General features: G+C 41.9%; 1 protein-coding gene across 1 annotated transcript; it reads left to right on the top strand.

Annotated features, from left to right (window-relative positions):
• The first annotated feature begins 151 nt into the window (after nucleotides 1–151).
• LOC108897266 (hypoxia-inducible factor 1-alpha inhibitor) lies at nucleotides 152–5,341 on the top strand. Its single transcript, XM_018696808.2, has 5 exons — nucleotides 152–584; nucleotides 3,785–4,035; nucleotides 4,625–4,773; nucleotides 4,898–5,043; nucleotides 5,231–5,341. The coding sequence occupies exons 1-5, from the start codon at nucleotides 405–407 to the stop codon at nucleotides 5,339–5,341; spliced, it is 837 nt and encodes a 278-aa protein (XP_018552324.1). The 5' UTR covers nucleotides 152–404.
• Nucleotides 5,342–23,409: the final 18,068 nt, after the last annotated feature.

The raw sequence follows: 23,409 nt of genomic DNA, 5'->3' as shown, positions 1-23,409 counted from the left end.
AAGCAAGTACAATCGCTTCCTCTAGCGGTGGAGGCAAATTATTACAACACGAGCATTTAGTCACCCAGTGCACTAGGTGTCGCTGTCCGATATTCTGGACTTACATTTGTCGAAGAGGTTTCCTGACTATTTTAGTTTGTGTCGTTTGTTTTGAGGCCGTCAACACTGTGTACAGTGTGTAAACACCTACACGGAACAAGACAGATCCGAGGAGAGGGTGCTGCAGGCGGCAGGACCGCGCAGATTTCCTTTTTTCAATTCATTAACTGTGAATGGGAAAACTTGCATGGTATTCCCGCTGCTGACTCTGTAGCTTAGCAGGATAGAGTGTGACGGAAAAGCCCCGAAAGGTTGTTTCACTGTAAAGGAGAACGGAGGCAGCACATCGGCGCTTATCGACGACCATGGCAGCGGCGACCGTTGTGGAGGCTGATCCGGCGACGAGCGAAGGCGGCGCCGCTTTCTCCGGCGTCCAGAGCAGAGGCTGGGATGAATCGCAGCTCCGACACTATTCCTTCCCAACCAAACCCATTCCCAGGCTGTCTCATGCGGACCCCAGAGCTGAGATGCTGATTAATAACGAGGTGAGCCTGCTAAGTTTGCTTTCTGAAAGTTTGAACACACCATGCCTGCCCTGTCAGTGAAAAGATCCCAAACCTTTTCATATCAACCGAATGAATCAATTAACCACAGAAATCGCTAATGTTACACCTGCACCTCAAACCCTGTTTTCATACTTTGACCGAGAAGCTGTAGCATGGCATCTCATTAGTGAACATTATAATATCAATATAAAGCTAGGTATTGAAAGTGAAAGAATGTATGAAAACTAACAATTATCTTCTCGATTAATCGATTATTTGTCTATAAAATGCAAGAAAAAAAAGTAAAGAAATGCCTCCTATAATTTCCTAGAACCCAACAGTTGTCTTGTGTCCAACCATCAGTCTAAAACCCTAAGATATTCAGTTTAAAATCACTTTCTATGAAGAAAAGCATCAAATTCTCACATTAGAGATGCTGGAACCATTAAATATTTGGCATTTTTGCCTTGAAATGACTAAAATAATTTTTTTCTTGCATTTTTTTTCTTGGAATGATAGCATAATAAAACTGCAAAGCCCACGATGTTAATACAGTCAGTTTTGTCACATCAGTTAGTTTGCCTTTGACATTTGGCTGGACACACCTGTTGACATCACCCCCCCACCCACCTTATTGGTTAAACAAATGTAGATTTTTTGTTCAAGCAGGTCTAAGCTTGTTTGACCCATGAGAGGAATAAATGCATGACCATATCTTATTCATCAGCTCTCATTATTCTTATTCAGGCAACTGGCAGCCTCTGCAGATGCCTCCTGATGGGGCAATGAGGAATCATATGGCAGAGTTTCCGTAGAAGTGAATGACACATGTGCTGTAATTTGTTATTTGCTAACACGCCACCTTCAAAAGAAATGACATCCACTTAATTCCACCTTAAAAGCTTCTGATAGCTTTAGTCATATCTCACAGGAATTTGTCATTTGAGTCCCTGTTTACCATTTTTACTTTCTCCTGGGCCTGGCACGAGAGAAACTTGGATTTAACATGATTAGTAAAGAGGGAACTTCATAATATGATACAAAATTATATTGTGGGATGGTGATTAAATAGCCTACCACTTTTAAGGATGTTTTGCATGTCATAGCCATACATTTTAAGCCTTTTGTGTGTCATCTAAAGCCATTTAGAGATGGCTTATGAAACATTAAGATGGAATATCAGCTGATTATAGCGATGTTAGGTTAGAGGGTTTGGGGCAGGAGCAGGTTTTAGGAAGTAATGGCTATCCTGCCTTGTCTGTCAATTGGGCAGTTAAAATTGGGGGGGGGGCAAAGGGTTAGGGGTTAGTGACTCTGCACAGCATAAGTCAACAGAGACTAAATGGCGCGACATGACAAGTAGAATGGCTTAAGAAATTGCATTTTCATAAAGAGCAGGGTGGATTACCTGCTAGATTATTTAAGTGTGTCCCACCCAGATATGCACCAAAAAGATGTTAGATTCTGTATTTATAGAAACTTGACTTTCTGCTCTGACTAGTCATTATTAGTGGACACAGAAATAGAAATACGTCATCTTTGATATTTCTCAAAATGAACTACGTTCCCTTTCTCCACTTTGCTTTTAATCATTCTGTTGCACAATAACCCTTGACACAAACTACTCCATGCCAAATTTGAACTTTGTGATATTCAAATGTGGCTGAAGTCAGTGAAAAAATTTCTACACTTGTTTGAATCTACATCTCCTTTGAATATTTCATCAGTGCAATTTCAACACTACATTTTAAAAAGTAGAGATACCATGAACCTAGTGCTGATTTGACTAACTTGGAACTCTTCTTGCGTTGCCTCAAAACTTTTAGAAAAAAAAGATGGGATTAATTAAAATTTTGCACTAAAATGTCTACTGTGTTCAGTACATGGGTGCTTAAAGTCTGCTTCCAAGATCTGGTATATGCAGAGAAAACAGGTTATAGTGGACATTTAAATATCAGTAATACACAATAATAATGGTTTGTTATATTGTACAATTAATATCAGTATTATTGAGGAAAATTATAAGTGGAGGATAAAATCCATGTATCCTTTTTTCACTACAGTAGGCATGGTTTGCACAAGAACACATTTACAATTTAAGGAGAGGTCAAATATGGCCATATATGGCTTGTCCATACTGTCGCTGTGTAACGTCAACTGTTAAACCCGTCAAAACTGTGAACCCTGGGGACACATACCGGTATGCCCCCAAGTCGTATTAAGATAAATAAGACAAGTTAAGATGCACTTTTTGTGATTTAAAACTACCAACAAATCGATTTTACATCCAAAACACAAAACGTGCAAACCAAAAAAGGACAGATATCTGAGGCAACAGAGCATCGCGTGTGGCCTGTCCTCTTTGAAAGCAGCCGCATAAGAACAGAAAGACGCAGAAAAAAGCCGCAAGAAACGCAGGCCACTTGCCAAGACCAAAGTTGCTACATTTAAACACGCTAGTTAGTCGACGGCGCCGGCTTTTCACAACATAATTTAAACTCTGCTGGACCGCAGACAGACTCCTCTCACTCGCTCTCCTACGAAAGTGAAACAGAGAAGCGGTGCAGTGAGAGAGGGAGACAGGCTGGCAGCGGGAGCGCGCGCATCGGTCTACGTTCAGTTTGTCACGTAGGCCTCGTAACTCAGTGTGCGTCCAGTGCCATATACACTGCACTATCAGTGTACTGCGGTTATATGTGCCGTGAGCTATGTTCCTCTGTTTAAAGGCAAGGAAATGACAGAAAAAGAAAAAGAAATACTGGTAGCGTCGATTTTTTGTGTGGAAAAATACTGTGACACAATCACGATGACACACATGCAGCAAATATTAATGTTTGTACAAACTTAAAGAAAAGTACATTTTTACAGCTTTAATTACTTTGCACTTATTTTTTATCAAGCATTGTAATTGTAATATATGTTAATGTAAATGTATTAATTTCAGTTCTATGCTAACAAGTGTAGATTAAAACACAGAAATCATACAGTATTATTATATAAGTATTATAAGCATTACAAGGAGCAGTCACTTAAAAATTGTTAAAAGTATTTGACACTTTTAGATGTCTTCCAGTGATTATTCTTGCTCATGTTTCAGACAAATTTTACTTGTTTTTACAAGTGTGTAGGCCAGTTCAAATAAACAAATACCAGTTGGTGTAAGTAATTATGTTTTTGAAATGTCCTTCATCTGTTTTCAGGAACCAGTGGTTTTAACAGATACAAACCTTGTGTATCCAGCTCTCAAATGGGACATTGCATACCTCCAGGAGAACATTGGAAATGGAGACTTCTCTGTTTACACTGCAGAAAACCACAAGTTCCTCTACTACGATGAGAAAAAAATGTCTAACTTTGAGAACTTTGTCCCCAAGTCACGTCGAATGGAAATGAAATTCTCAGAATTTGTGGATAAAATGCATAAAACGGAGGAGATGGGAGGAGAGGAGAGGTAAGATTTTTTGAGGATATTCTAGTCGGACTTCTGCACTGCTGTGTCTAACAGGAATATGATGCAAGCTGCAGTATGTTTGTGTTAACCCTGCCTGGGCTGATGTTCAGTGTAAACAAACTCCTCTCTCTGAAGCTCAAACAGTGATCTCGATGTGACTGTCCTGCAGGTGTGTTTGACAGTCAAGGGTGTTTTCTCTCATAAAATGTAATGCAGTGCAGGAGAGTGCAGTAAATGACTAAGCACTTACACAGGAGAATTGGGGCAGAGGCTTATTCCCGTGACCTGACTTGGATGCACACACACACAGATCACTTACTAAAGTGATACTCACTTATTAAAGACGCTCACAGTCACAGTTATGTTTTTGAATTTTAGCTGTCCACCTCCCTCAATGTCATGCTGTTCTTCACGGTTGAGAGGAAATGTAATCTGCTGAAACAGAAGAAGCACCCTGTAAACAAGCTTATATCCTGCAGATACATTTATAAGGTTTTTGAAAATTTGCAGCATTGCGACTTTCAGGCCTCTGAGTGTAAGGCAAAGCGTCTCAATCATTTTGCACATCTCTTTTCTTGTGTATTTTAAGAGTATATCTGCAGCAGACTCTGAATGACACAGTAGGGAAGAAGATTGTTGTTGACTTCCTTGGTTTCAACTGGAACTGGATCAACAAGCAGCAAGCCAAGAGAAACTGGGGGCAGCTGACATCTAACCTGCTGCTCATTGGCATGGAGGGTAAGGAATCTGACAGCAGTCATTCACTGTACAAGGAATGCTGTACAGTCCCTGTTGCAAAATATAATGTCTACAGGCCTGGTCTAAGTGTTTTAAATCACCTCTGTAATTCTAAATGTTACAGGCAATGTGACACCAGCACATTACGACGAGCAGCAGAACTTCTTTGCACAGATCAAAGGACATAAGAGATGCATCCTCTTCCCTCCAGACCAGTTTGAATGTCTCTATCCATACCCTGTGCATCACCCCTGTGACAGACAGAGCCAAGTAAGCTTATTATCAAGTTTAATAATGTGAACTTTTGTTTGTGTAATAGCATATTAGTGATTTAATTCAGCTTAGTTGCCTTCATCAAATGCCTGAAAAGCAATAAGGAATTACATTTATTTTATAGTTGCTGTTTAAGGAACAGTGTGTTCATGCTTTGTAATAAATGCATATTTTTAATTTATAGGTGGACTTTGATAACCCCGACTATGAGAGGTTTCCCAACTTTAAAAATGTTGTTGGCTATGAGGCTGTTGTTGGCCCTGGAGATGTGCTCTACATCCCTATGTATTGGTAAGAAATACATTGTGTATAGAAATTATGTATATTGACATTATTAGGGCCCGAGCAACGAGTTGCGTGGGCCCAACGGGGCCATGCAACGAGTTGCAAGGACCCTCTTGTTTTCGGTCTGTTTATTATTATTATTATTATTATTATTAGGGCCCGAGCAACGAGTTGCGTGGGCCCAACGGGGCCATGCAACGAGTTGCAAGGACCCTCTTGTTTTCGGTCTGTTTATTATTATTATTATTATTATTATTATTATTATTATTATTTTTTTTCTTCTTTTTCCGCCTCTTAGATCGGCTTTTTGAGGGCCTTAACATGCGTGAAAACTTACCAAAATTTGCAGACGCGTCAGGCACGGCGAAAAATTTAATAATTTAGGGGTCTTGAGCATGGGCGTGGTAAAATGCCCTCGGTAGCGCCACCTACATTTTTAAACGGAACAGCCCCTCAAGCCCGTTGCGCCTAAAAATCTGAAAATCTGCACACATATGTAACATCCCATGACGCACCAAAAAGTCTCTTGGAGCCATATTCTAAACCCAACAGAAAGTATTTTTATTTTGACCGGAAGGTGAAAAAATTGTGTGTTTTTGGCCATTTCCAGGGGTCGCTTGAACGCGAACTAGTCCTAGACGCATTATCCCATTGACTTCAAAACTTAATAGTATGTTCTTAAGACATAGACGATGTTAAATTGCGGCAGATTTTGAGTTTTTGTTGAAGGGCGTGGAAGTTATGGCCCCTCAAAGTTCGATTACTCGCCACGAAACAGGAAGTTGCTTTATTTTTGCTATATTTCGGCCATACTTTGTCCAAACTGCATCAAACTTTACAGGATTGTTAATGGTACCTATCTGCACACATCCATATGTCAATATTCATACAATTGTTGTAGCGCCACCTATTTATAGCAGGAAATGACATATTTTATAGTGTGATGTCCAGTTTCTAGACGGGTGACCAGATTCACTTCAAATGTTGTCAGCCCCTCCTTGACAATTTTTGGAAGAAGTCCTCCGAAAATTGTGAGTTTGGGTCGAAGCGTGTGCCGGTTCTGGCCCGTCAAAGTTCGGAAACCCAACTTCCTGTTTGAAACCTCAGATTTTGGGGTAACTTCCTGTTGCGACTCTCTACTTTATCCTACAGATGGAGCCATTGTATTACTCTTTGATGGGTTTTTGGAAGGGGGTCTCTGTGTGTGTGTGTCTGTGTGTGTGTGTTTGAGGGGGGAGGGGAAGAGGAGTTGATTGAGTCTGTGAGAAGCTGCCACAGGGAGGTTACAGTCAGGAGAGCCAAGAGCTGTCACAGATGATGAGCTCTGAAAAATATTATCACAGAAAATAATTAGCATAAAAGCTTTTATTTTAAATTTGTTGCAACAAATTCAGGTTTCTTACAGCATTTTCCTTATTGAAAACTAAATTCTACCTGAAATGTATCAATAAAAATCTTCTTTTGCAGTTAATGTCACCAGTTTATAGTTTAGTTTTAATAGCATTCCCTGTCACTGATGTGCCTTTAATTATCGGTTCTATCAGGGATCATTTATGTGTTTATCTTATGGGGGTGAGCCACCTCACAGGTTGGTTATATTACCTGTTGACCTCAGCTCAGTGAGCTAAGACAATGTTTAATGCAGTGTTTTTTCTGATATGAAAATGGATATTATTCAGCACATCTAACCTCAGCAGGCCCCTCTTCAGAAACTCATATCTGCAGATGTCAAAGCTGGCTCAAACGTTGTCCACAGTCTCATGACATGTTTAACACGAAGCACAGCACGCTGGTTAAGCTCATGGCAAACTGTTACTAACAGCTAAAATGAAAGCTTGTCTGTATGTAGTCTAACTGGTTAGTTTGTCACTAATCTCCAAATTTTGCAAATTGCTATAAACTTCACTCTCTTAAACCAGTAACAGTCTGAGCTGGACTGATAGGGGTCTGTATGGATAAAGATAAAATCCTAATGATACCCATCCCTACAGCTGGTTAGTGGCTTCGCCCTGACTTTAGGCAGATGAGATATTCACTGTTCAAATAACTTCATTATAACCCTTGTTTAAGCATAAATGATTTATATATGCACCCAATAACAGAACTTGCAAAAAAATGCTTTTGCTCAAAGCTCAAAGCTTGTAAACTCAAGTTAAAACTGAGTTTTATCTCCTTTTGGGAGGGGGTATCTGTGTGTGTGTGTGTGTTTGTGTTTGTGTTTGTGTTTGAGGGGGGAGGGGAAGAGGAGTTGATTGAGTCTGTGAGAAGCTGCCACAGAGAGGTTACAGTCAGGAGAGCCAAGAGCTGTCACAGATGATGAGCTCTGAAAAATATTATCACAGAAAATAATTAGCATAAAAGCTTTTATTTAAAATTTTTACATCTCGGAAGTGTGAACTGTTACGCCAGCGTGTGCCCTGCGACCTGCGTTGACCCCGCGGTTGCCGGGGTCCCGCGGTCGCCGCTCCCCCGACGGGCGCCGGGTGCGAGGGCCCGTTCAACGCTGCTCGCAGCTTTAATTATTATTATTATTATTTTTTTTCTTCTTTTTCCGCCTCTTAGATCGGCTTTTTGAGGGCCTTAACATGCGTGAAAACTTACCAAAATTTGCAGACGCGTCAGGCACGGCGAAAAATTTAATAATTTAGGGGTCTTGAGCATGGGCGTGGTAAAATGCCCTCGGTAGCGCCACCTACATTTTTAAACGGAACAGCCCCTCAAGCCCGTTGCGCCTAAAAATCTGAAAATCTGCACACATATGTAACATCCCATGACGCACCAAAAAGTCTCTTGGAGCCATATTCTAAACCCAACAGAAAGTATTTTTATTTTGACCGGAAGGTGAAAAAATTGTGTGTTTTTGGCCATTTCCAGGGGTCGCTTGAACGCGAACTAGTCCTAGACGCATTATCCCATTGACTTCAAAACTTAATAGTATGTTCTTAAGACATAGACGATGTTAAATTGCGGCAGATTTTGAGTTTTTGTTGAAGGGCGTGGAAGTTATGGCCCCTCAAAGTTCGATTACTCGCCACGAAACAGGAAGTTGCTTTATTTTTGCTATATTTCGGCCATACTTTGTCCAAACTGCATCAAACTTTACAGGATTGTTAATGGTACCTATCTGCACACATCCATATGTCAATATTCATACAATTGTTGTAGCGCCACCTATTTATAGCAGGAAATGACATATTTTATAGTGTGATGTCCAGTTTCTAGACGGGTGACCAGATTCACTTCAAATGTTGTCAGCCCCTCCTTGACAATTTTTGGAAGAAGTCCTCCGAAAATTGTGAGTTTGGGTCGAAGCGTGTGCCGGTTCTGGCCCGTCAAAGTTCGGAAACCCAACTTCCTGTTTGAAACCTCAGATTTTGGGGTAACTTCCTGTTGCGACTCTCTACTTTATCCTACAGATGGAGCCATTGTATTACTCTTTGATGGGTTTTTGGAAGGGGGTCTCTGTGTGTGTGTGTCTGTGTGTGTGTGTTTGAGGGGGGAGGGGAAGAGGAGTTGATTGAGTCTGTGAGAAGCTGCCACAGGGAGGTTACAGTCAGGAGAGCCAAGAGCTGTCACAGATGATGAGCTCTGAAAAATATTATCACAGAAAATAATTAGCATAAAAGCTTTTATTTTAAATTTGTTGCAACAAATTCAGGTTTCTTACAGCATTTTCCTTATTGAAAACTAAATTCTACCTGAAATGTATCAATAAAAATCTTCTTTTGCAGTTAATGTCACCAGTTTATAGTTTAGTTTTAATAGCATTCCCTGTCACTGATGTGCCTTTAATTATCGGTTCTATCAGGGATCATTTATGTGTTTATCTTACGGGGGTGAGCCACCTCACAGGTTGGTTATATTACCTGTTGACCTCAGCTCAGTGAGCTAAGACAATGTTTAATGCAGTGTTTTTTCTGATATGAAAATGGATATTATTCAGCACATCTAACCTCAGCAGGCCCCTCTTCAGAAACTCATATCTGCAGATGTCAAAGCTGGCTCAAAAAATTAAACTGGCTTCAAATTAATTTTAAGGAATTGTAGGTTATTTTGAATTCATGTAATCTTTCTCCATCACCCTTTCTGTTTCCTTCCATCTCTCTACTTATCTTCTCCCATATGTCTCCCCTTGACCAAAGCTGAGCGTGGATTGATGCTGTCTTTACAGTTTGGTTTTGATCAGTTAGGAAATTTCACACGGGGTCAGCTGATTTTTTCGTGTTACTCAGTGTACGGCGACAGGAAAAGTGCACTAGGTCCACCGGCGTCGAGGTGAACCAGCTGAATATAAGCCACTCAAGTTGACGACAAGTGCATTGAAAAGTAAAAGCTGCTGGCCTTTACCTTTTCTTTGTCAAAGCGCCTGTTTGGCCAGTAGTTAGTAAAGTAATATTTTCAGCGTTGTCCACAGTCTCATGACATGTTTAACACGAAGCACAGCACGCTGGTTAAGCTCATGGCAAACTGTTACTGTATGTAGTCTAACTGGTTAGTTTGTCACTAATCTCCAAATTTTGCAAATTGCTATAAACTTCACTCTCTTAAACCAGTAACAGTCTGAGCTGGACTGATAGGGGTCTGTATGGATAAAGATAAAATCCTAATGATACCCATCCCTACAGCTGGTTAGTGGCTTCGCCCTGACTTTAGGCAGATGAGATATTCACTGTTCAAATAACTTCATTATAAGCCTTGTTTAAGCACAAATGATTTATATATGCACCCAATAACAGAACTTAAAAAAAATGCTTTTGCTCAAAGCTCAAAGCTTGTAAACTCAAGTTAAAACTGAGTTTTATCTCCTTTTGGGAGGGGGTATCTCTCTGTGTGTGCGTGTGTGTTTGTGTGGGTGTGTTTGTGTTTGTGTTTGAGGGGGAGGGGAAGAGGAGTTGATTGAGTCTGTGAGAAGCTGCCACAGGGAGGTTACAGTCAGGAGAGCCAAGAGCTGTCACAGATGATGAGCTCTGAAAAATATTATTACAGAAAATAATTAGCATAAAAGCTTTTATTTTAAATTTTTACATCTCGGAAGTGTGAACTGTTACGCCAGCGTGTGCCCTGCGACCTGCGTTGACCCCGCGGTTGCCGGGGTCCCGCGGTCGCCACTCCCCCGACGGGCGCCGGTGCGAGGGCCCGTTCAACGCTGCTCGCAGCTTTAATTAGGGCCCGAGCAACGAGTTGCGTGGGCCCAACGGGGCCATGCAACGAGTTGCAAGGACCCTCTTGTTTTCGGTCTGTTTATTATTATTATTATTATTATTATTAGGGCCCGAGCAACGAGTTGCGTGGGCCCAACGGGGCCATGCAACGAGTTGCAAGGACCCTCTTGTTTTCGGTCTGTTTATTATTATTATTATTATTATTATTAGGGCCCGAGCAACGAGTTGCGTGGGCCCAACGGGGCCATGCAACGAGTTGCAAGGACCCTCTTGTTTTCGTTCGGTTTATTATTATTATTATTATTATTTTTTTTTTCTTCTTTTTCCGCCTCTTTGATCGGCTTTTTGAGGGCCTTAAAATGCGTCAAAACTCCTGAAAATTTGCAGACGCGTCAGGCACGGCGAAAAATTTAAGAATTTAGGGGTCTTGAGCATGGGTGTGGCAAAATGGCCTCGGTAGCGCCACCTACATTTTTAACGGAACAGCCCCTCAAGCCCGTTGCGCCTAAAAATCTGAAAATCTGCACACATATGTAACATCCCATGACGCACCAAAAAGTCTCTTGGAGCCATATTCTAAACCCAACAGAAAGTATTTTTATTTTGACCGGAAGGTGAAAAAATTGTGTGTTTTTGGCCATTTCCAGGGGTCGCTTGAACGCGAACTAGTCCTAGACGCATTATCCGATTGACTTCAAAATTTGATAATTTGTTCTTAAGACATAGACGAAGTTAAATTGCAAAAGTTTCGGACTTTTCATTGAAGGGCGTGGAAGTTATGGCCCCTCAAAGTTCGATCACTCGCCACAAAACAGGAAGTTGCTTTAAATTTGCTATATTTCGGCCATACTTTGTCCAAACTGCATCAAACTTTACAGGATTGTTAATGGTACCTATCTGCACACATCCATATGTCAATATTCATACAATTGTTGTAGCACCACCTATTTATAGCAGGAAATGACATATTTTATAGTGTGATGTCCAGTTTCTAGACGGGTGACCAGATTCACTTCAAATGTTGTCAGGACAGACTTAAGGATTTTTGGAAGACTGGCTCCGAAAATTGTGAGTTTGGGTCGAAGCGTGTGCCGGTTCTGGCCCGTCAAAGTTCGGAAACCCAACTTCCTGTTTGAAACCTCAGATTTTGGGGTAACTTCCTGTTGCGACTCTCTACTTTATCCTACAGATGGAGCCATTGTATTACTCTTTGATGGGTTTTTGGAAGGGGGTCTCTGTGTGTGTGTGTCTGTGTGTGTCTGAGGGGGGAGGGGAAGAGGAGTTGATTGTGTCTGTGAGAAGCTGCCACAGGGAGGTTACAGTCAATAGAGCCATGATCTGTCACAGATGATGAGCTCTGAATAATATTATCACAGAAAATAATTAGCATAAAAGCTTTTATTTAAAATTTTTACATCTGGGAAGTGTGAACTGTTACGCCAGCGTGTGCCCTGCGACCTGCGTTGACCCCGCGGTTGCCGGGGTCCCGCGGTCGCCGCTCCCCCGACGGACGCCGGGTGCGAGGGCCCGTTCAACGCTGCTCGCAGCTTTAATTAGGGCCCGAGCAACGAGTTGCGTGGGCCCAACGGGGCCATGCAACGAGTTGCAAGGACCCTCTTGTTTTCGTCTGTTTATTATTATTATTATTATTATTATTAGGGCCCGAGCAACGAGTTGCGTGGGCCCAACGGGGCCATGCAACGAGTTGCAAGGACCCTCTTGTTTTCGTTCGGTTTATTATTATTATTATTATTATTATTTTTTTTCTTCTTTTTCCGCCTCTTTGATCGCCTTTTTGAGGGCCTTAACATGCGTCAAAACTCCTGAAAATTTGCAGACGCGTCAGGCACGGCGAAAAATTTAAGAATTTAGGGGTCTTGAGCATGGGTGTGGCAAAATGGCCTCGGTAGCGCCACCTACATTTTTAACGGAACAGCCCCTCAAGCCCGTTGCGCCTAAAAATCTGAAAATCTGCACACATATGTAACATCCCATGACGCACCAAAAAGTCTCTTGGAGCCATATTCTAAACCCAACAGAAAGTATTTTTATTTTGACCGGAAGGTGAAAAAATTGTGTGTTTTTGGCCATTTCCAGGGGTCGCTTGAACGCGAACTAGTCCTAGACGCATTATCCGATTGACTTCAAAATTTGATAATTTGTTCTTAAGACATAGACGAAGTTAAATTGCAAAAGTTTCGGACTTTTCATTGAAGGGCGTGGAAGTTATGGCCCCTCAAAGTTCGATTACTCGCCACAAAACAGGAAGTTGCTTTAAATTTGCTATATTTCGGCCATACTTTGTCCAAACTGCATCAAACTTTACAGGATTGTTAATGGTACCTATCTGCACACATCCATATGTCAATATTCATACAATTGTTGTAGCACCACCTATTTATAGCAGGAAATGACATATTTTATAGTGTGATGTCCAGTTTCTAGACGGGTGACCAGATTCACTTCAAATGTTGTCAGGACAGACTTAAGGATTTTTGGAAGACTGGCTCCGAAAATTGTGAGTTTTGGTCGAAGCGTGTGCCGGTTCTGGCCCGTCAAAGTTCTGAAACCCAACTTCCTGTTTGAAACCTCAGATTTTGGGGTAACTTCCTGTTGCGACTCTCTACTTTATCCTACAGATGGAGCCATTGTATTACTCTTTGATGGGTTTTTGGAAGGGGGTCTCTGTGTGTGTGTGTGTGTGTGTGTGTGTGTGTGTGTGTGTGTGTGTGTGTGTGTTTGTGTTTGTGTTTGAGGGGGGAGGGGAAGAGGAGTTGATTGAGTCTGTGAGAAGCTGCCACAGAGAGGTTACAGTCAGGAGAGCCAAGAGCTGCTTTACACGCGGGATAAAAACTTCAGTTAAGATTTGAGCTGTCACTTGAGAAAGCATCATGCCAAAAACTAAGGAAATCACTGTAGACTTGAAGAAAAGAATTGTCGATGCTCAGGAAGCAGGAGAAGGATATACAAAGTTATCACAGCATTTCCAAGCGTCAAGAACTCAAATGAGAAGCGTCACCGAGAAATTCAAGGAGAGCCACACTGTGCAGAACAAGCCTGGCAGAGGTAGGAAGCCAAAGATTTCAATGACCCTGGAAAGAAAACCAGTGAGAGACCTGTCTAAAAACCCCATAAACGCTGCCAAGACACTAGTGAATGACTAAGTTAAGTCTGAAATTGTAGCCTCAAAGAAGATTACATGAATTCATGTAATCTTACCATATGTCTCCCCTTGACCAAAGCTGTGCGTGGATTGATGCTGTCTTTACAGTTTGGTTTTGATCAGTTAGGAAATTTCACAAGGGGTCAGCTGATTTTTTTCGTGTTACTCAGTGTACGGCAACAGGAAAAGTGCATGTCTACATCCACCGGCGTCGAGGTGAACCAGCTGAATATAAGCCACTCAAGTTGACGACAAGTGCATTGAAAAGTAAAAGCTGCTGGCCTTTACCTTTTCTTTGTCAAAGCGCCTGTTCAGCCAGTAGTTAGTAAAGTAATATTTTCAGCGTTGTCCACAGTCTCATGACATGTTTAACAGGAAGCACAGCACGCTGGTTAAGCTCATGGCAAACTGTTACTAACAGCTAAAATGAAAGCTTGTCTGTATGTAGTCTAACTGGTTAGTTTGTCACTAATCTCCAAATTTTGCAAATTGCTATAAACTTCACTCTCTTAAACCAGTAACAGTCTGAGCTGGACTGATAGGGGTCTGTATGGATAAAGATAAAATCCTAATGATACCCATCCCTACAGCTGGTTAGTGGCTTCGCCCTGACTTTAGGCAGATGAGAAATTCACTATTCAAATAAGTTCATTATAAGCCTTGTTTAAGCATAAATGATTTATATATGCACCCAATAACAGAACTTAAAAAAATGCTTTTGCTCAAAGCTCAAAGCTTGTAAAGTCAAGTTAAAACTGAGTTTTATCTCCTTTTGGGAGGGGGTATCTCTCTCTGTGTTTGTGTGGGTGTGTTTGTGTTTGTGTTTGAGGGGGGAGGGGAAGAGGAGTTAATTGAGTCTGTGAGAAGCTGCCACAGGGAGGTTACAGTCAGGAGAGCCAAGAGCTGTCACAGATGATGAGCTCTGAAAAATATTATCACAGAAAATAATTAGCGTAAAAGCTTTTATTTAAAATTTTACATCTGGGAAGTGTGAACTGTTACGCCAGCGTGTGCCCTGCGACCTGCGTTGACCCCGCGGTTGCCGGGGTCCCGCGGTCGCCGCTCCCCCGACGGGCGCCGGGTGCGAGGGCCCGTTCAACGCTGCTCGCAGCTTTAATTATTATTATTATTATTTTTTTTCTTCTTTTTCCGCCTCTTAGATCGGCTTTTTGAGGGCCTTAACATGCGTGAAAACTTACCAAAATTTGCAGACGCGTCAGGCACGGCGAAAAATTTAATAATTTAGGGGTCTTGAGCATGGGCGTGGTAAAATGGCCTCGGTAGCGCCACCTACATTTTTAAACGGAACAGCCCCTCAAGCCCGTTGCGCCTAAAAATCTGAAAATCTGCACACATATGTAACATCCCATGACGCACCAAAAAGTCTCTTGGAGCCATATTCTAAACCCAACAGAAAGTATTTTATTTTGACCGGAAGGTGAAAAATTGTGTGTTTTTGGCCATTTCCAGGGGTCGCTTGAACGCGAACTAGTCCTAGACGCATTATCCGATTGACTTCAAAACTTAATAGTATGTTCTTAAGACATAGACGATGTTAAATTGCGGCAGATTTTGAGTTTTTGTTGAAGGGCGTGGAAGTTATGGCCCCTCAAAGTTCGATTACTCGCCACGAAACAGGAAGTTGCTTTATTTTTGCTATATTTCGGCCATACTTTGTCCAAACTGCATCAAACTTTACAGGATTGTTAATGGTACCTATCTGCACACATCCATATGTCAATATTCATACAATTGTTGTAGCACCACCTATTTATAGCAGGAAATGACATATTTTATAGTGTGATGTCCAGTTTCTAGACGGGTGACCAGATTCACTTCAAATGTTGTCAGCCCCTCCTTGAGGAATTTTTTGGAAGACTGGCTCCGAAAATTGTGAGTTTTGGTCGAAGCGTGTGCCGGTTCTGGCCCGTCAAAGTTCAGAAACCCAACTTCCTGTTTGAAACCTCAGATTTTGGGGTAACTTCCTGTTGCGACTCTCTACTTTATCCTATAGATGGAGCCATTGTATTACTCTTTGATGGGTTTTTGGAAGGGGGTCTCTGTGTGTGTGCGTCTGTGTGTGTGTGTGTGTTTGTGTTTGTGTTTGTGTTTGAGGGGGGAGGGGAAGAAGAGTTGATTGAGTCTGTGAGAAGCTGCCACAGAGAGGTTACAGTCAGGAGAGCCAAGAGCTGCTTTACACGCGGTATAAAAACTTCAGTTAAGATTTGAGCTGTCACTTGAGAAAGCATCATGCCAAAAACTAAGGAAATCACTGTAGACTTGAAGAATTGTCGATGCTTAGGAAGCAGGAGAAGGATATACAAAGTTATAACAGCATTTCCAAGCGTCAAGAACTCAAATGAGAAGCGTCACCGAGAAATTCAAGGAGAGCCACACTGTGCAGAACAAGCCTGGCAGAGGTAGGAAGCCAAAGATTTCAATGACCCTGGAAAGAAAACCAGTTAGAGACCTGTCTAAAGAACCCATAAATGCTGCCAAGACACTAGTGAATGACTTAGTTAAGTCTGAAATTGTAGTCTCAAAGAAGATTACATGAATTCATGTAATCTTACCATATGTCTCCCCTTGACCAAAGCTGAGCGTGGATTGATGCTGTCTTTACAGTTTGGTTTTGATCAGTTAGGAAATTTCACACGGGGTCAGCTGATTTTTTTCGTCTTACTCAGTGTACGGCGACAGGAAAAGTGCACTAGGTCCACCAGCGTCGAGGTGAACCAGCTGAATATAAGCCACTCAAGTTGACGACAAGTGCATTGAAAAGTAAAAGCTGCTGGCCTTTACCTTTTCTTTGTCAAAGCGCCTGTTCGGCCAGTAGTTAGTAAAGTAATATTTTCAGTCGTTGTCCACAGTCTCATGACATGTTTAACAGGAAGCACAGCACGCTGGTTAAGCTCATGGCAAACTGTTACTAACAGCTAAAATGAAAGCTTGTCTGTATGTAGTCTAACTGGTTAGTTTGTCACTAATCTCCAAATTTTGGCAAATTGCTATAAACTTCACTCTCTTAAACCAGTAACAGTCTGAGCTGGACTGATAGGGGTCTGTATGGATAAAGATAAAATCCTAATGATACCCATCCCTACAGCTGGTTAGTGGCTTCGCCCTGACTTTAGGCAGATGAGATATTCACTGTTCAAATAACTTCATTATAAGCCTTGTTTAAGCATAAATGATTTATATATGCACCCAATAACAGAACTTAAAAAAATGCTTTTGCTCAAAGCTCAAAGCTTGTAAACTCAAGTTAAAACTGAGTTTTATCTCCTTTTGGGAGGGGGTATTTCTCTGTGTGTTTGTGTGTGTGTGTGTGGGTGTGTTTGTGTTTGTGTTTGTGTTTGAGGGGGGAGGGGAAGAGGAGTTGATTGAGTCTGTGAGAAGCTGCCACAGAGAGGTTACAGTCAAGAGAGCCAAGAGCTGTCACAGATGATGAGCTCTGAAAAATATTATCACAGAAAATAATTAGCGTAAAAGCTTTTATTTAAAATTTTAACATCTGGGAAGTGTGAACTGTTACGCCAGCGTGTGCCCTGCGACCTGCGTTGACCCCCGCGGTGCCGGGGTCCCGCGGTCGCCTGCTCCCCCGACGGGCGCCGGGTGCGAGGGCCCGTTCAACGCTGCTCGCAGCTTTAATTAGGGCCCGAGCAACGAGTTGCGTGGCCAACGGGGCCATGCAACGAGTTGCAAGACCCTCTTGTTTTCGGTCTGTTTATTATTATTATTATATTATTATTAGGGCCCGAGCAACCGAGTTGCGTGGCCCAACGGGCCATGCAACGAGTTGCAAGGACCTCTTGTTTTCGTTCGGTTTATTATTATTATATTATTATTATTTTTTTCTTCTTTTTCCGCCTCTTTGATCGCCTTTTGAGGGCCTTAACATGCGTCAAAACTCCTGAAAATTTGCAGACGCGTCAGGCACGGCGAAAAATTTAAGAATTTAGGGGTCTTGAGCATGGGTGTGGCAAAATGGCCTCGGTAGCGCCACCTACATTTTTAACGGAACAGCCCCTCAAGCCCGTTGCGCCTAAAAATCTGAAAATCTGCACACATATGTAACATCCCATGACGCACCAAAAAGTCTCTTGGAGCCATATTCTAAACCCAACAGAAAGTATTTTTATTTTGACCGGAAGGTGAAAAAATTGTGTGTTTTGGCCATTTCCAGGGGTCGCTTGAACGCGAACTAGTCCTAGACGCATTATCCGATTGACTTCAAAATTTGATAATTTGTTCTTAAGACATAGACGAAGTTAAATTGCAAAAGTTTCGGACTTTTCATTGAAGGGCGTGGAAGTTATGGCCCCTCAAAGTTCGATCACTCGCCACGAAACAGGAAGTTGCTTTAAATTTGCTATATTTCGGCCATACTTTGTCCAAACTGCATCAAACTTTACAGGATTGTTAATGGTACCTATCTGCACACATCCATATGTCAATATTCATACAATTGTTGTAGCGCCACCTATTTATAGGCAGGAAATGACATATTTTATAGTGTGATGTCCAGTTTCTAGACGGGTGACCAGATTCACTTCAAATGTTGTCAGCCCCTCCTTGACGATTTTTGGAAGATGTCCTCCGAAAATTGTGAGATTTGGTCGAAGCGTGTGCCTGTTCTGGCCCGTCAAAGTTCGGAAACCCAACTTCCTGTTTGAAACCTCAGATTTTGGGGTAACTTCCTGTTGCGACTCTCTACTTTATCCTATAGATGGAGCCATTGTATTACTCTTTGATGGGTTTTTGGAAGGGGGTCTCTGGTGTGTGTGTGTGTGTGTGTGTGTGTGTGTGTGTTTGTGTTTGAGGGGGAGGGGAAGAGGAGTTGATTGAGTCTGTGAGAAGCTGCCACAGAGAGGTTACAGTCAGGAGAGCCAAGAGCTGCTTTACACGCGGTATAAAAACTTCAGTTAAGATTTGAGCTGTCACTTGAGAAAGCATCATGCCAAAAACTAAGGAAATCACTGTAGACTTGAAGAATTGTCGATGCTCAGGAAGCAGGAGAAGGATATACAAAGTTATCACAGCATTTCCAAGCGTCAAGAACTCAAATGAGAAGCGTCACCGAGAAATTCAAGGAGAGCCACACTGTGCAGAACAAGCCTGGCAGAGGTAGGAAGCCAAAGATTTCAATGACCCTGGAAAGAAAACCAGTGAGAGACCTGTCTAAAGACCCCATAAACGCTGCCAAGACACTAGTGAATGACTTAGTTAAGTCTGAAATTGTAGCCTCAAAGAAGATTACATGAATTCATGTAATCTTACCATATGTCTCCCCTTGACCAAAGCTGAGCGTGGATTGATGCTGTCTTTACAGTTTGGTTTTGATCAGTTAGGAAATTTCACACGGGGGTCGGCTGATTTTTTCGTGTTACTCAGTGTACGGCGACAGGAAAAGTGCACTAGGTCCACCGGCGTCGAGGTGAACCAGCTGAATATAAGCCACTCAAGTTGACGACAAGTGCATTGAAAGTAAAAGCTGCTGGCCTTTACCTTTTCTTTGTCAAAGCGCCTGTTCGGCCAGTAGTTAGTAAAGTAATCATTTTCAGCGTTGTCCACAGTCTCATGACATGTTTAACAGGAAGCACAGCACGCTGGTTAAGCTCATGGCAAACTGTTACTAACAGCTAAAATGAAAGCTTGTCTGTATGTAGTCTAACTGGTTAGTTTGTCACTAATCTCCAAATTTTGCAAGTTGCTATAAACTTCACTCTCTTAAACCAGTAACAGTCTGAGCTGGACTGATAGGGGTCTGTATGGATAAAGATAAAATCCTAATGATACCCATCCCTACAGCTGGTTAGTGGCTTCGCCCTGACTTTAGGCAGATGAGATATTCACTGTTCAAATAACTTCATTATAAGCCTTGTTTAAGCATAAATGATTTATATATGCACCCAATAACAGAACTTTAAAAAAATGCTTTTGCTCAAAGCTCAAAGCTTGTAAACTCAAGTTAAAACTGAGTTTTATCTCCTTTTGGGAGGGGGTATTTCTCTCTGTGTTTGTGTGTGTGTGTTTGTGTTTGTATTTGAGGGGGGAGGGGAAGAGGAGTTGATTGAGTCTGTGGAAGCTGCCACAGAGAGGTTACAGTCAGGAGAGCCAAGAGCTGTCACAGATGATGAGCTCTGAAAAATATTATTACAGAAAATAATTAGCATAAAAGCTTTTATTTAAAATTTTTACATCTCGGAAGTGTGAACTGTTACGCCAGCGTGTGCCCTGCGACCTGCGTTGACCCCGCGGTTGCCGGGGTCCCGCGGTCGCCACTCCCCCGACGGGCGCCGGTGCGAGGGCCCGTTCAACGCTGCTCGCAGCTTTAATTATTATTATTATTATTTTTTTTCTTCTTTTTCCGCCTCTTAGATCGGCTTTTTGAGGGCCTTAACATGCGTGAAAACTTACCAAAATTTGCAGACGCGTCAGGCACGGCGAAAAATTTAATAATTTAGGGGTCTTGAGCATGGGCGTGGTAAAATGCCCTCGGTAGCGCCACCTACATTTTTAAACGGAACAGCCCCTCAAGCCCGTTGCGCCTAAAAATCTGAAAATCTGCACACATATGTAACATCCCATGACGCACCAAAAAGTCTCTTGGAGCCATATTCTAAACCCAACAGAAAGTATTTTTATTTTGACCGGAAGGTGAAAAAATTGTGTGTTTTTGGCCATTTCCAGGGGTCGCTTGAACGCGAACTAGTCCTAGACGCATTATCCCAATTGACTTCAAAACTTAATAGTATGTTCTTAAGACATAGACGATGTTAAATTGCGGCAGATTTTGAGTTTTTGTTGAAGGGCGTGGAAGTTATGGCCCCTCAAAGTTCGATTACTCGCCACGAAACAGGAAGTTGCTTTATTTTTGCTATATTTCGGCCATACTTTGTCCAAACTGCATCAAACTTTACAGGATTGTTAATGGTACCTATCTGCACACATCCATATGTCAATATTCATACAATTGTTGTAGCGCCACCTATTTATAGCAGGAAATGACATATTTTATAGTGTGATGTCCAGTTTCTAGACGGGTGACCAGATTCACTTCAAATGTTGTCAGCCCCTCCTTGACAATTTTTGGAAGACTGGCTCCGAAAATTGTGAGTTTGGGTCGAAGCGTGTGCCGGTTCTGGCCCGTCAAAGTTCGGAAACCCAACTTCCTGTTTGAAACCTCAGATTTTGGGGTAACTTCCTGTTGCGACTCTCTACTTTATCCTACAGATGGAGCCATTGTATTACTCTTTGATGGGTTTTTGGAAGGGGGTCTCTGTGTGTGTGTGTCTGTGTGTGTGTGTTTGAGGGGGAGGGGAAGAGGAGTTGATTGAGTCTGTGAGAAGCTGCCACAGGGAGGTTACAGTCAAGAGAGCCATGAGCTGTCACAGATGATGAGTTCTGAAAATATTATCACAGAAAATAATTAGCATAAAAGCTTTTATTTTAAATTTGTTGCAACAAATTCAGGTTTTACAGCATTTTCCTTGAAAACTAAATTCTACCTGAAATGTATCAATAAAAATCTTCTTTTGCAGTTAATGTCACCAGTTTATAGTTTAGTTTTAATAGCATTCCCTGTCACTGATGTGCCTTTAATTATCGCTATCAGGGATCATTTATGTGTTTATCTTACGGGGGTGAGCCACCTCACAGGTTGGTTATATTACCTGTTGACCTCAGCTCAGTGAGCTAAGACAATGTTTAATGCAGTGTTTTTTCTGATATGAAAATGGATATTATTCAGCACATCTAACCTCAGCAGGCCCCTCTTCAGAAACTCATATCTGCAGATGTCAAAGCTGGCTCAAAAAATTAAACTGGCTTCAAATTAATTTTAAGGAATTGTAGGTTATTTTGAATTCATGTAATCTGGTCTTGACCAAAGCTGAGCGTGGATTGATGCTGTCTTTACAGTTTGGTTTTGATCAGTTAGGAAATTTCACACGGGGTCAGCTGATTTTTCGTGTTACTCAGTGTACGGCGACAGGAAAAGTGCACTAGGTCCACGGGCGTCGAGGTGAACCAGCTGAATATAAGCCACTCAAGTTGACGACAAGTGCATTGAAAAGTAAAAGCTGCTGGCCTTTACCTTTTCTTTGTCAAAGCGCCTGTTCGGCAAGTAGTTAGTAAAGTAATATTTTCAGCGTTGTCCACAGTCTCATGACATGTTTAACAGGAAGCACAGCACGCTGGTTAAGCTCATGGCAAACTGTTACTAACAGCTAAAATGAAAGCTTGTCTGTATGTAGTCTAACTGGTTAGTTTGTCACTAATCTCCAAATTTTGCAAATTGCTATTAAACTTCACTCTCTTAAACCAGTAACAGTCTGAGCTGGACTGATAGGGGTCTGTATGGATAAAGATAAAATCCTAATGATACCCATCCCTACAGCTGGTTAGTGGCTTCGCCCTGACTTTAGGCAGATGAGATATTCACTGTTCAAATAACTTCATTATAAGCCTTGTTTAAGCATAAATGATTTATATATGCACCCAATAACAGAACTTAAAAAAAATGCTTTTGCTCAAAGCTCAAAGCTTTTAAACTCAAGTTAAAACTGAGTTTTATCTCCTTTTGGGAGGGGGTATCTGTGTGTGTGTGTGTGTGTTGTGTGTGTGTGTTTGTGTTTGTGTTTGAGGGGGGAGGGGAGGAGTTGATTGAGTCTGTGAGAAGCTGCCACAGGAGGTTACAGTCAGAGAGCCAAGAGCTGTCACAGATGATGAGCTCTGAAAAATTATCACACAGAAAATAATTAGCGTAAAAGCTTTTATTTAAAATTTTTACATCTCGGAAGTGTGAACTGTTACGCCAGCGTGTGCCCTGCGACCTGCGTTGACCCCGCGGTTGCCGGGGTCCCGCGGTCGCCGCTCCCCCGACGGGCGCCGGGTGCGAGGGCCCGTTCAACGCTGCTCGCAGCTTTAATTATTATTATTATTATTTTTTTTCTTCTTTTTCCGCCTCTTAGATCGGCTTTTTGAGGGCCTTAACATGCGTGAAAACTTACCAAAATTGCAGACGCGTCAGGCACGGCGAAAAATTTAATAATTTAGGGGTCTTGAGCATGGGCGTGGTAAAATGCCCTCGTAGCGCCACCTACATTTTTAAACGGAACAGCCCCTCAAGCCCGTTGCGCCTAAAAATCTGAAAATCTGCACACATATGTAACATCCCATGACGCACCAAAAAGTCTCTTGGAGCCATATTCTAAACCCAACAGAAAGTATTTTTATTTTGACCGGAAGGTGAAAAAATTGTGTGTTTTTTGGCCATTTCCAGGGGTCGCTTGAACGCGAACTAGTCCTAGACGCATTATCCGATTGACTTCAAAACTTAATAGTAATGTTCTTAAGACATAGACGATGTTAAATTGCGGCAGATTTTGAGTTTTTGTTGAAGGGCGTGGAAGTTATGGCCCCTCAAAGTTCGATTACTCGCCACGAAACAGGAAGTTGCTTTATTTTTGCTATATTTCGGCCATACTTTGTCCAAACTGCATCAAACTTTACAGGATTGTTAATGGTACCTATCTGCACACATCCATATGTCAATATTCATACAATTGTTGTAGCGCCACCTATTTATAGCAGGAAATGACATATTTTATAGTGTGATGTCCAGTTTCTAGACGGGTGACCAGATTCACTTCAAATGTTGTCAGCCCCTCCTTGACAATTTTTGGAAGACTGGCTCCGAAAATTGTGAGTTTGGGTCGAAGCGTGTGCCGGTTCTGGCCCGTCAAAGTT

Source organism: Lates calcarifer, linkage group LG16_LG22, assembly GCF_001640805.2.
Source record: "Lates calcarifer isolate ASB-BC8 linkage group LG16_LG22, TLL_Latcal_v3, whole genome shotgun sequence".
Classification (NCBI taxonomy): Eukaryota; Metazoa; Chordata; class Actinopteri; family Centropomidae; genus Lates; species Lates calcarifer.
This window is presented reverse-complemented; position numbering and strand designations above follow the sequence as displayed.